At 31.8% G+C, this 12,120-nt stretch overlaps 4 protein-coding genes across 4 annotated transcripts in view; 3 read left to right on the top strand and 1 right to left on the bottom strand.

The window, feature by feature from the left end:
• LOC109855785 overlaps positions 1–2,087 on the top strand; it is a 4,457-nt gene extending 2,370 nt beyond the window's left edge. The window contains exons 3-5 of the mRNA XM_020430383.1: positions 792–974; positions 1,059–1,181; positions 1,411–2,087. Of these exons, the coding sequence (XP_020285972.1) occupies positions 792–974; positions 1,059–1,181; positions 1,411–1,485 (381 nt within the window). The 3' untranslated portion in view covers positions 1,486–2,087. The remainder of the gene's footprint in view (positions 1–791; positions 975–1,058; positions 1,182–1,410) is intronic.
• A 474-nt stretch (positions 2,088–2,561) lies between these two features.
• On the top strand, positions 2,562–4,749 carry LOC109855775 (protein singles bar). The gene is made up of 5 exons (XM_020430356.1): positions 2,562–2,889; positions 2,966–3,183; positions 3,260–3,442; positions 3,596–3,736; positions 3,925–4,749. The coding sequence occupies exons 2-5, from the start codon at positions 3,031–3,033 to the stop codon at positions 4,000–4,002; spliced, it is 555 nt and encodes a 184-aa protein (XP_020285945.1). The 5' UTR covers positions 2,562–2,889; positions 2,966–3,030; the 3' UTR covers positions 4,003–4,749.
• A 366-nt stretch (positions 4,750–5,115) lies between these two features.
• On the top strand, positions 5,116–9,116 carry LOC109855781. The gene is made up of 3 exons (XM_020430369.1): positions 5,116–5,504; positions 8,152–8,290; positions 8,502–9,116. Exons 1-3 carry the CDS (start codon positions 5,453–5,455, stop codon positions 8,653–8,655), a joined length of 345 nt encoding a protein of 114 aa, XP_020285958.1. The 5' UTR covers positions 5,116–5,452; the 3' UTR covers positions 8,656–9,116.
• Positions 9,117–9,193: 77 nt separating this feature from the next.
• On the bottom strand, positions 9,194–12,070 carry LOC109855124 (lipoamide acyltransferase component of branched-chain alpha-keto acid dehydrogenase complex, mitochondrial). Its single transcript, XM_020428989.1, has 5 exons — positions 11,861–12,070; positions 11,280–11,404; positions 10,528–11,089; positions 10,048–10,443; positions 9,194–9,697 (listed from the first exon to the last, which is right to left on the bottom strand). Exons 1-5 carry the CDS (start codon positions 11,897–11,899, stop codon positions 9,461–9,463), a joined length of 1,359 nt encoding a protein of 452 aa, XP_020284578.1. The 5' UTR covers positions 11,900–12,070; the 3' UTR covers positions 9,194–9,460.
• Positions 12,071–12,120: the final 50 nt, after the last annotated feature.

The following is a 12,120-nucleotide window of genomic DNA, read 5'->3' as shown; positions in this document are numbered from 1 at the left end:
CAATGACCTCGGTCGCGCGACTGCGGTGGAGTCACTGACCTCGGCCGCGCGACCGCGGCGGTGTTACTGACTTCGGTCACGTGATTACGGTATATACATATATATATATATATACACACACATATATGCGTATGTGTGTGTATTATATATAGATATAGAATATTACATATATATAATATATATAATATATATAATATTCTCTTTTCTACCCTTTTCCCTGTCAAGTGACTTTAGTCACGTGTTGTTTTTCCACTTCTCTCTCTCACTATTTTTTGAGTTTGATTTTCATGCGTTATTTCTGACATTTCTCATATGTGTATTATATGGTTTATAAGACGTATATCTGTCATCGCGGTGACAGGTTGTGTTCACTGACAACACGTTAAATAAAAATAACAATAGCGTGCACGTAGCGCGCGCCTGTGGTGTGCTAATTTTGTAAAAAGTATATGGCACGTCTTACGTAACTTAACTTTAATACAACAAATTATCAGCAGTTATTTTTGCTTTAGATTGTAGCCGGACACATGCGCCGCAATAATTTTAATTCAAAATCATTTCAATTAGTAATTCAAACAAAAAACTCTGGTACACAAAAACATAATACAAAAATAATGATAACGTCTGTTAAGAAACTAAAACTAAATAAATAAACGATAATAACAGTTTAAAAAATTTCAGTATCTCACTGATATTTTTATAATATAAACAATATATGTATACTTTTATTTTTGATTAAGAAATTTACGCACAAATTCTGCGTTTCTAATAAATATTTATTTTTTCAACAGGCGTTTGGTATAGTATGCGTGGGAATTATCGGAAACGAATTTACATATTACACGTACTATTTAGGCACGCCAGAATGTTTCTTCCTCGTTACAACTTCTGCATTTTTGATTGGCACGTTTATTATTTTTCTTAGTTGTTTACTGTCTCTTTCTACCGCAACTATTTTATCAAAATCGCTTTATGTAAGTTCAAACTTTAGTTAACTCACTACTATATTAGATACATTGCATATTTATTATTTTACTTGATATACATATTTCTTTCAGGAACTCCTTTATCATTCCATTGCATTTGGATTATTATTGGCAGCATCTTTGACGCTAATAATACACGTTAATAACTATTATAAACATCGAAGTAACAGATATGAACTGGTATTAGGCGCTTCTGTAAGTAGCAAAATTTACATTTGTAAAAAATTCAATATGCACTGCAGATTTAACAAATCTTTTACATATATTTTTGTTAGATTTGATCTTTTTAAAGTTTAGTTTTAACACTTATCATTATAAGCTTAAAATATAGTCTATTAGATGTGAATAAATATACCTTACATTTATTATAATTATATAAATTTATATTTTAAGTGATAAAAATAACAGTAATTTTTCTTTATAGATTTGTGGTCTCATAAACACTGCTTTGTATCTCGTCAGTACGATTATCGCTCTTCGCGGTTACAGAAGTCTTTGAACGGTCAAATGCATTCGTGACTTTTTTAAAAAGCAAATTACAAGCTTATTATACATAGGTTTTACTTGTTTATTTATAAAACGTAAATTTACATATTTTACGAATTTGATTTAACTGTACAACGAATTTTGTGTAATGTCAGATATAAACTTTGATAAATGCTGAAAAACAGAGCGACAGGAAATTATATTTTTTTGTGATGCAGACTAATTTTTCACTCATTTTATTTTTGTTTTTTGTCAATTGATAGTATTCGCATACTTTGTATTTTTATATAAATATTGGCCTATATGTGTACATGTGTGAATAGATTGCGAAATTAAAACGTTTATTCAATGTCATTAATATTGTTCATTGTAGTCATAAACATATATAAAAATGTTCATGTTGAAGAATTCTACTTTTTGTAAATAAAATAGAATGCTACAGCAAGAGTGAGAAAAATTGTGCGATATCTACATTACTTAAACTTATATGTGAAATTCTTATTGTACGTGTTTTATATGTGCCATTTACACTTTATATAGTCTTTATATAGCGAATAATTGTGTGATTTTTGACTCTAATATATTTTTGCAAAATATATATCTACTTAATATATACTTAATATCTACTTAATATATTGAAATATATGCATAAATATTTATTTTATAAACTATTTATATTTAATAAATAGTTATAATATATTATAAAATAAATAAATAACTACATGTAAATCTTTATTACACGTGTTCAAGTTAATCGACATTACAGATTACTACTATATGATGAGTAAAGTTAAGTGCAGCTTTCTGTTTTATCAGTTCACGTTCAAGCATTGACTACTGTACGTATATAAAATGTCTTGTATAATTTTATTTCTTTATGTTTTTAATTTTAATCCAGTTTTATAAAATTGTTTGATTTGCAATTTATTTAATATAATTAAGATAAATTAAGATTGTAATTATTATTATATTAAAGTGTCTCGAAATTTTTCTTAAGCACATAATTGTTTCTAATTAGATTGTTTATATGTTAATTAATTTATTTTTATTGTGAGTCAAACTGACAATTATAATTACAAAATATATTGTATGTTGTTACTCTTCTTCCGAATTTTTTTGTGTTTCCTTCTAGCTGCGGGGAAGCCGACAACAAAACGTGCTCCTAGCACGTGCCAGAAATAGACAGCAATTTTTGCTTGCGTCGAACGCTATGCGGGGGGTGCAACGACATTTAAACTGTGCGGATGCACGCCCTTACTCTCAGTCCTTTTAAAAGTCTCAACGATTATGGTCGTACTCGGTGCTTTCTTAAAATTCTTTGTAAAAAATTAGTAAAAGTTCAGAATACATCTCAATTGTTTTGCACATCTACATTGTACAAAAATTATTGTGAAAACAAATTTAATTGAGAAGAAAGGTAAAGAGAGAATCATATTTAAACTTATAATTAGCGGAAGAATTAAAAGCACTGACGGAGTCATATATAAACAAAGCAGTTTGACGAGCGTCGCAACTCGAGATATAATTACGTGCAGTAAATTCATTATCTGCGACAAAAATGGGTGTGAACAATGCAGGACCGATAATACGGATGTCTTCTTCTGGAACACACGGCGCAGGCGGTGTTGGTTGCTGCTGTTTCAGATGCTGCACGTGTATACACGTGGAATTCTTTAAATCACTGCCAGGAATCATAAAAATTTGTGAAACAGTAAATATTTGTAATAAAAAAACTCCACTCTTCGAAATTTCAATGCGTAATTACAATCTAGTGGTTTATGTTCCAGGTGATCAGTGGATTAATACAAAGCTTGCTCATCAATTATGGCCTAAGATATAGTTCGTCTATTGGCTCGGCTTTTGAGGGATCATTGACCACTTCGTCTGCGTGTTTCCTGACTTCCGCTTTGTTACTTGCTTGTTATACGGTTTCTGAGAAATCGTACAGATTGATTCGCTCATCTCTTTTTGTAAGTATTTTCCACTTAAAATAAAGATATGTTTTTGAAAACTTTGTACTATTTTGTATTATAATTTTTGTAAAACATATACGATTATAGAAAAATAGTTTTAGTAATTCTCTAATTCGTTAAATTATACTTATTTTCTTTTATCAATATTAGGAGATGATGTTCAACTGTCTCGCCTGCTTCTTGTATTTAAGTTCAGCATCCTGCTTGGCTTTAGCTACAAAACTGTTCTTAATGACTGAATATTATTTAAGACCTGGCTTTGACGTTTATCCTGCCATGACAGCCGCTTATGTAAGTTGATTAGTGTACTTACAAATCGCAAATTGAACGCTTTCACTAGTTTGCGTTATTATTGCTTATAGCAAGATAGAAAAGATATAGCAATAAGGTTTGCTACATTAAAAGAAAAATTGTTTTCATCAAATAAGTTTTTTGAGAATAATAAAAGTAAACATGTTTTTTTTTTTTTTCATTTGCAGATATTAAGCGGCGTTGTGGGAATTTTGCATGGTGCGGATGCATATTTGTCCTATGTGCATTACAAAACCGGGAGATGAATCATTGTAATATAGGATTGCTAGTTGTATAACATTTGCGACGAGTAGGCAATTATATAAATGTCTATTCATGAAAACAATAGACATTCTGGTCCGACGAGTATGAGTCTTTTCGAAAGAACAGAGAACAAAACAATTGAGTTTTAAAATTTGTATTTCTTTTTATGATGCCATTGCATTGTTATTACTGTGAAGAAATGCATTTAGCTTAAATTAATTTTATAAACATAATGTCAATAATATACGATAATTGAGAAAGATTTTTTAAATATATTAATTCGAGAATAAATTATTCAAAAAAAGTCACACACAACTAATGACGTTGCTAAAAAACTATATTTATGATGTAAACATGAATATAAAAACATGATCAACGAATGTTTCATTGTTTGTATCAAGTTTTTCAAATAAAGTCAGTTTAGTCTATCAAATATGATAAGCAGATGTAGAGAGTTTTAGTTTGTAATTGAAGCGCGTGGCATCTGTTTTGTTTATCAATCTAAATCATACGTGAGACGTGCTTATTAAATCAACTTTTCGTTAGACTTTCGTGCGTCATAGAAGTGGACAATGTTTGAAAAATTGATGATTCATGTGGACTTATCAAGTTTCATTACGTTAATATGCATACGTGATGCGAAATAAACATGAAACATTAAAGAAATACAATGAAAGCACTTAATTAATACTTTGACGCAATGATTCCAATTAAATAATCATAAACTCTAAATGCAACTTATCGTTATCGACAAATTGATTTCCTAACTAAATGTTTTTATACCAGCACTGGATCTTCATCTGAAACAAGAATAACGCATTAAAAGAATTATGAATTACAATCGAAACTATCCGGTAAATACAGTCAAACATAAATAGAAAGCTCTGTTTTTTATCTCGCAGATAGTATAGATAGTTCTCGACATTTATTTTTCTTGCCAAAGTTACAAAACTGTCTGCTACCGCGCGTCGTGTTATGCCGTTTCAACGCGTACCAGGGTATACCTGGATCGCGGATTGGTGAATGGAAATTGTGTGTGTATGGCTTACACACACACCACGTTCATGTGAGTGCGGTTTCTCTTTTCATCCTGCCCGCGAAATGCCCCTGATACAAACAGTCTTCGTCTTCTTTCCTCAAACGCTCTCCCTTCTCTCATCACACTCGCCACCTCCATTCTTCTCTTTGTTCCTTCGACGCTGCTTGCTCTACCTTTTCGTTGCTCTCATTGACGTCTCACTAAGCATATTGTACGGCCACCGTTGTGTGGCCGATACTGCCGACAGTTTACCTCGGTATCTCGATAATACAGTTGACGCATGGTGGTCAAAAAGTGCTCCGAATACCAGATCACATTTTTGTCGGTTTTCTTTTCTCTGGTGATCTACAAGACTTAAGAAACGCAGTAAACACATTTAAGATTATTTTCTCTATTACAAAAAAAAGTGAAAGATGGAAACGCACATCAGAAGTGTCAACAGTGATAACATAGCACCAACGGAAGGTAATATTTTAAAAAAAGAATTTAAAAAAAGGAAGAGAGAGAAAGAGGAAAAATTATAGAGTCACTATAAATAATTACGTTTCCTACAGAAAAAATTTATACATTATTCAGCGTTTTATAGTAAAACATTTTATAAATAAAAACACTGTGATTTCTCTTTGATATATGTGTAAGTAAATACTAAATAGTGCAAATTTTAATAGTCATCATTTTCATTTATAATGCGGATACACATCTGCGCTCAGCTACTGCCGTTATAAAAAACAGTAAGAGGAAAGAAATATTTGTCTTTTTTATTTGAACACGACGTGATATTTTTTTTAACAGAACAATTAAAACCTCTCAGTATTTCACCAGTCGATTTATTAAAAAAAAAATACATTAAACTGTCTGATTCTTAAATAAAAATATCAAATGCTGCAAATGTATTCACGGAATCAAGTTTATGTGGAATCTTCTTTGCTTGATAATGTTTTATCGAAAACTATCTGACTACATAATTATGCGCATACTTGATAAATACCAAACGTGTGAAACATACATATAATATACGTAAAAAACATACGTCTAAATATACGTGAAATATATGATCATCTATTATAAATTATATCTACAAACTTTTTTACTTCTCTTCTGACGTGAAATATGTTTTTTTTTTTTTATTAATGTTTGAGTCTGGGACAATTTTATATTCAGTTTCGGAACCAATACAAAGATCCAAATTATGAGATCAAAACGTTTCTTAATATATAAATAATAAAAATTAATTTTACATCATCTTGCATTTGTTTTTGTCTTACGATCTTAAATTAATTTCTTGCCATGACCTTGACTAACATTTTACATGTGACATATCAGACACATTGCCAAGAGAGGAAGGTATGCAAGAGCATTCCGTGGACTTGCTCGCACAGTCAGAATTGCATCACTTGAGTCTGATACTGTTGGTCCGAGTTAAAAGAGCCGGCAAGTAACTGTAACAGTCGCATATACGGCGTGATTCGAACAAAAGTGATGACAACAAGACAAAATTGCGTGATCAGAGTAGCTGGTATATGTAACTTTTTGGAATCAATTTCACTTGAAATAAGTCCGACTTTTTTCTTTTTTATTTTCTTTTCGAAAAAGAAAAAAAGAAAAAAAAACAAAATTATTCTAATCGAAAGTGATTACGAATAGTTTCATAATAATAGCCAGAAATACAATCGTGAAATCCTTGTGAAGTCACTGGAAATATACCGTCATTAGTCGACGAGAACCTGATATCTCAGATAAGAAGCCTGATATCTTATTCAAAAGGTCCGTAGTTTTAAATTCGAGTCATCATCGTAAATTGCTGCAAAACGCAATTAGGCCGCAATTAAGCTCATTATCATCACATAATGTGGTGACGATAAATGCACACGTGTGTTTGAAAAATTCTTTAAATTCCGCAAATAATTAGTTAAGATAGCATAATATGCTCTTTTACAGATTTTTTTCTTTCTCTCTCTCTCTCTTTTTCTCCTTCTTCTAAGAGAACGCAAAACTTGCAAAAATAAAACCTCTTATCAAGCAAATTTAATTGGGCTCGCTGCAGTTTACTTTAATGTGTGTACACACATTATTGCGCACATTATTATCGGCAAACTCTCTGTATCAAAGTATTAATTAAATTCTCTGGAAGCATGACGACAATTAATTATTAAATCTCTCGTAGTGTAATGAGAGAAATATTACATATCGAGATTTTTACATCTCATATCTTGAGACTTTTACGTTTGACATTTCAATCAAAACGCAACGTAATATACTAACACATTAAAACATGTATGAGAGAAACGCCCTCTCGTTTCGAATTCCTTGCTGTTGATTAGCGTAGCATTTTAATTTGTAAAAAGTTCATTCTTTATAGGGAGTAGTAAATAGTTTTGCTGATAACCAACAAAAAACGTTTTTGCTATAACAAAATATCGTAAAGCGCGCTTGAAGTATTAGCGTCAGGATTATTGGATGTGTATGCATTTGTAAAAGAGATCGAATGGCACGTCAAGGATCACTTGATAATCATCAAGTGATCCTTGAAATTTCATCATCGATATGTTCTTCCCGTTCGTGTGCGTTCAATTCCTCTTACTTCACAATATTCGTAATATCAGTGTACGCACGATGTCCGTGCTAGTTGAAAAATGCCTACGTCGTTGCCTCCGTTAGCGCAAATAACTTTCACGGTATATCGACACAGGTACGAGCATTTCTCACGTAAGTTGTGCATAGTAACAGTATTTCCAGTGCTATCTCTTTGAACGAGCGATTGCACGTTACTAACGGGTTACGAAAAAGAGAAAAATGTTAAACACAATATTTCTCAGTTTTACATTGTTAAAAATTTACATTTTTTATTTTCTGACAAATTTACTTTGACTATTTTATTAGAATTATACACTAATTTTATTATAACTGCTAATATATATTAAAAAAACAGACACACGACGTATAAATGTTAATTTACGTACAACAAGACGTTAGGAAATGTCTGCTAACGTTAAATAGCAAATAAATTTAGGACAGCGAGATAACGCGACGGCGAAAACACAAACGAAACACTTTCTCGCACGTATAGTAATGCGATGCATTTTAAGTGTGTATTTCTTTATAATTCTTTTAGCGTATGTTCCTACGTCAGAAATAGCAATCACCCCCGAAGAAGAGGACGCGATCGTGACGTTGGTAGTCGTTGTAATCGGCATCGTCATCGCCATAGTGGTGTTATTCGTGATGGGTATCTTCATAGACTGCAAACACCAGTAAGTAGATACAGAATATTTATATTTATTATTGTTATGTCAATTTTTTAAATATTGTTCTAATTAATATTATCACGATAAGACAGTCTTGCGTAAATAAAAGAAGACATTATAATGTCTTACACATTTACTTGTGTTGATTCCAAACTATTCGCAAGAATTTTCTGTTGAACGATAATAAAAGTAGTCATCGTTGCACTAAATGTTGCAGAAAAGCAGATTCTTTGAAGAAAAAGAAACTAAGATTGAAAATGCCACCATTAGCAAGAGGAAGGCGGAAAGATGACTCAAAAACCTTAGCCTCGGACATGTGTCCTAACGGTATTAGCGATACTGCATTTAAAACAAGAGATGAGATAGTTTGATATCTAAGAGAAATCAGTTTATTTTGTTATCGCGCACAAAGACTCTCTTTAAAGAATATCTCTGAAGAATACTGAACGTTCTCTGTTTTATATATGATTATGAACAATAATTAGAAGAGTAAAAGAAATATCTCTGTTATTATTTTTTTAAGAGATATATTTACTATTTATCGAAGATATATATTTTATGTGATATGTACTTTATAAATACAATAGCAAAAAATTTGAATAGACGAAGCAATTTATGCAGTTAGATCTAATTAAAGTACAACGCGCACTTGTCTTGATAAAAAACACTATCAAATAGCTTTCTAAGAAATCGATTTATTTTGAAATATCATAGTTTAAAAAACTATGTATTTGTGATATTATGGTCCAAGACGATTGTGCGGCAAGTTATTTTTTAAATATTTTAAATAATTGAAATGTGTGCAAATAAATAAAATAATGTATGTACATGCGATAAGTAAACATAAATATAGAAATAATATTTATTTATAGTTAGATATAAATTATACAATACACAATGTTCTTTGAATCATTTTATTTTTTTCTTGCTGTGCAATTTTGATTTAAAAAATTTTAATAACTCTGTTTATTCTGTGATTAATGTTGAAGATATTGCTATAACTTTACATTATTTTAATTTTTTTATAAATATTTACGAAATTTGTGTTTACATTTTTTATAAATCTTCTAACTTTATAAATCTTCTAATCTTCATAAAAAATATATAAAAAAACTACTAAAATATCTTTCTCTAATTACATAAATATTTTAATCAGAGTTTTTACACATGACACTTTCACGCGCCAATCAGCAGATCTATAGAATTCTCTACATAATGCTTCCACAAGTTTGAGAATTTGGCTACTGTGACTCCGTCGAGAACGCGATGATCCGCGGCCCAGCTAACCGACATTATGTTGACTGGAACAATGTTTCCTTTGTCGTCGTAACGAGGCAGTTTTTGTATCTTTCCGAATGCACCGATTATTATCTGTGGCGGTAGAATTACTGGCTTCGTATACGTTCCACCGACCTAGAGAAATAAATAAAAATATGTTTTATTATATCACTAATTTTGTTGATTATTAACTCTGGAGTGTTTTTTGACATTCTAAAAGTAAACCTCAAGTCTGATGCATTTTGTTTGATTTTAAAATATTTAAAAAATTTCCCTTTTTTAAAGTATCTACTTGTTGTATATTTATTTATTAAAACAAATTTACATAACTTGTTTTTAATGATTTGTAGAAAGAATTTCGAAAGATACTAAACAGGCCTACAAAGTTCGGAATTAATGACGATGATATAACATCGGACCATCAAAAGCAGTTCTCTGCATCTCTAAACAATTTCTTTTAATTTCAATAAATACGAATAACTTACCACGCCTATATTTGATAATGAGAATGTTGTGTCTGTCAAATCACCGAGCGGTATCGATGCCTTTCTGCCGAGTTCCTGGAGTCTGTTGAGTTCTCGCGCAATGGCTAAAATATTAAGATTCTGTACATTCTTGATGTTCGGTACCACTAAGCCTTCCGGAGTATCCATAGCGATACCGATATTGTGACTAGCTAAAATTCGCAGTGTTTGTGTTTCTTCGTCCAGCCATGAGTTCAATTCGGGATATTGTTCCAACGCTCTTGAAGCGGCTTTGATGAAGAACGGCATAAAAGTTAAAGAAACGTTTCGGTTCTTCAAGGAATCCTTAACTTTGTTTCGACAATACATCACCTGGTCTACGTTGCATTCGTCGCTATAAACAAAATGCGGTATACTCTGCACAAAAAGCATTGCAATGATGAGCTGAATTCTATCATTATTTGAAAATAAACAGCTCGTTGTAGCGCATCAATAACTTACCAGAGACTTTGTCATAGTTTTCCACATGTGCTTCGAATATTTTTTGTACGCGACTGTTCTACTCGAGAGTTCTTCGAGTTCAATGGTCCTGCTCGTCATGTTTCGAAGAACTTCTGTTTTAACTTCCGTCTTAACTTTCGGAGTTGCCGAAATTTGTTGTAGATAGGCCAATATGTCTTCTTTAAGTACCCTTCCGTCTTTACCAGTCGCCATTACATCCTTCAGATCTATATTGTTCTCCATGGCGATTCTTCTTACAGCCGGAGTCGTTAATATTTTGTCCACATTAATTTTTTTCAATTCCGCTGATCTTTTTTCCTCATCGCCAACAGTCTGACGTTTGATTTTCGATTTGTTTTTTTCCGCGTCTTTCACGGTATCTTCCGAATCCTCAATTTCAATATCCATTAACGCTTCGCCGACCAAGGCGTTTTCGTTAACCTTGAAGTGCAGAGCCTTGACGACGCCGTCGTATCGACTTGTGATCGTTACTGATGCTTTGTCGCTCTGCACCTCGCAGACTTCGTCGAACTGACTTACCTGATCTCCTGGTTTTACGAACCTGAAAAATATGTCTTCAATTGACAAATGTTCCAACCGTATCTTAAATTTTATCAATGTTTACAAACAAAGTTAATAAAAAGTAATAAGATGTTAAAATTTAAAAAAACTTAAAAACACAGTCTGATATGCTTACAAATACATATTTTAAGAAATGTTCTGAAATATTTATTGTGTGTCATTATCCGTACCATTCTTTTACCGTGACGTCTCGAATACCTTCACCAATGTCGACTAATTGAAAAGGTATTATTTTACCGCACCAAGCTGAGCTAGTCGACACGAATCGATGTATTGGCTCGCACAATTTTTTGGCCTATATAAACAGAAATACCGTCGTTCTGATAACTGTACTTTTAATTTACAGTTTAAACATCTTCTAGATAAAACCACCAGCAAATTGATTTGATTAAATATATAGATATACACGATTAAGAGACAGTGTGTTCACTCCGTCATTTCTAATAGCGTAGTTTCTATTTTCCTTACTATGAGATAAAGAAATACATATTTCTCACTTCGGAATTGCAGATAGTAATCATATAATCTTGCAATAAGAAATAAGCTATTGAGTGTTTTCACTTCTACTTTCGTAGAAAACTTATCAAGTGTCAAAGTTCATTGACGCTTAAGGCTTGAATGTAACGTTGACATGTGCTGTCTTCACAAAACAATTTCTTAAAAGTCGGACTTACGTGATAGAGATACGATGTTTCTAAAGTTACACAAATATTTGTTTTGGTAATTAGAGTTCTTTACATGCTTCTCTTACCAGTTGCGAAGCCATTAACAGACGCCAAGAAAAAGCCATTGACTGAATAACAAACTTCGGTTGATCGGTCGAGGTAAAACACAAGAACGACTAACTCCCACTATAGATACGTTATCAGCTACGTCATGATGTATGCTCGAATAAGCATTCTTATTCATGAGGCAAAATAAATGTATTAGTCGCTTGAGCTGATTACATATAGTTAAAAGATACAGAGAGAGAGAAAAGAACAACAATGATGGGAAATCGAAAAACAATTA

Source organism: Pseudomyrmex gracilis, unplaced genomic scaffold, assembly GCF_002006095.1.
Source record: "Pseudomyrmex gracilis isolate BER0280 unplaced genomic scaffold, ASM200609v1 scaffold_3, whole genome shotgun sequence".
NCBI classification, from domain to species: Eukaryota; Metazoa; Arthropoda; class Insecta; order Hymenoptera; family Formicidae; genus Pseudomyrmex; species Pseudomyrmex gracilis.
Note: the sequence above shows the minus strand (reverse complement) of the source record. Positions and strands in the feature narration are given on the sequence as shown.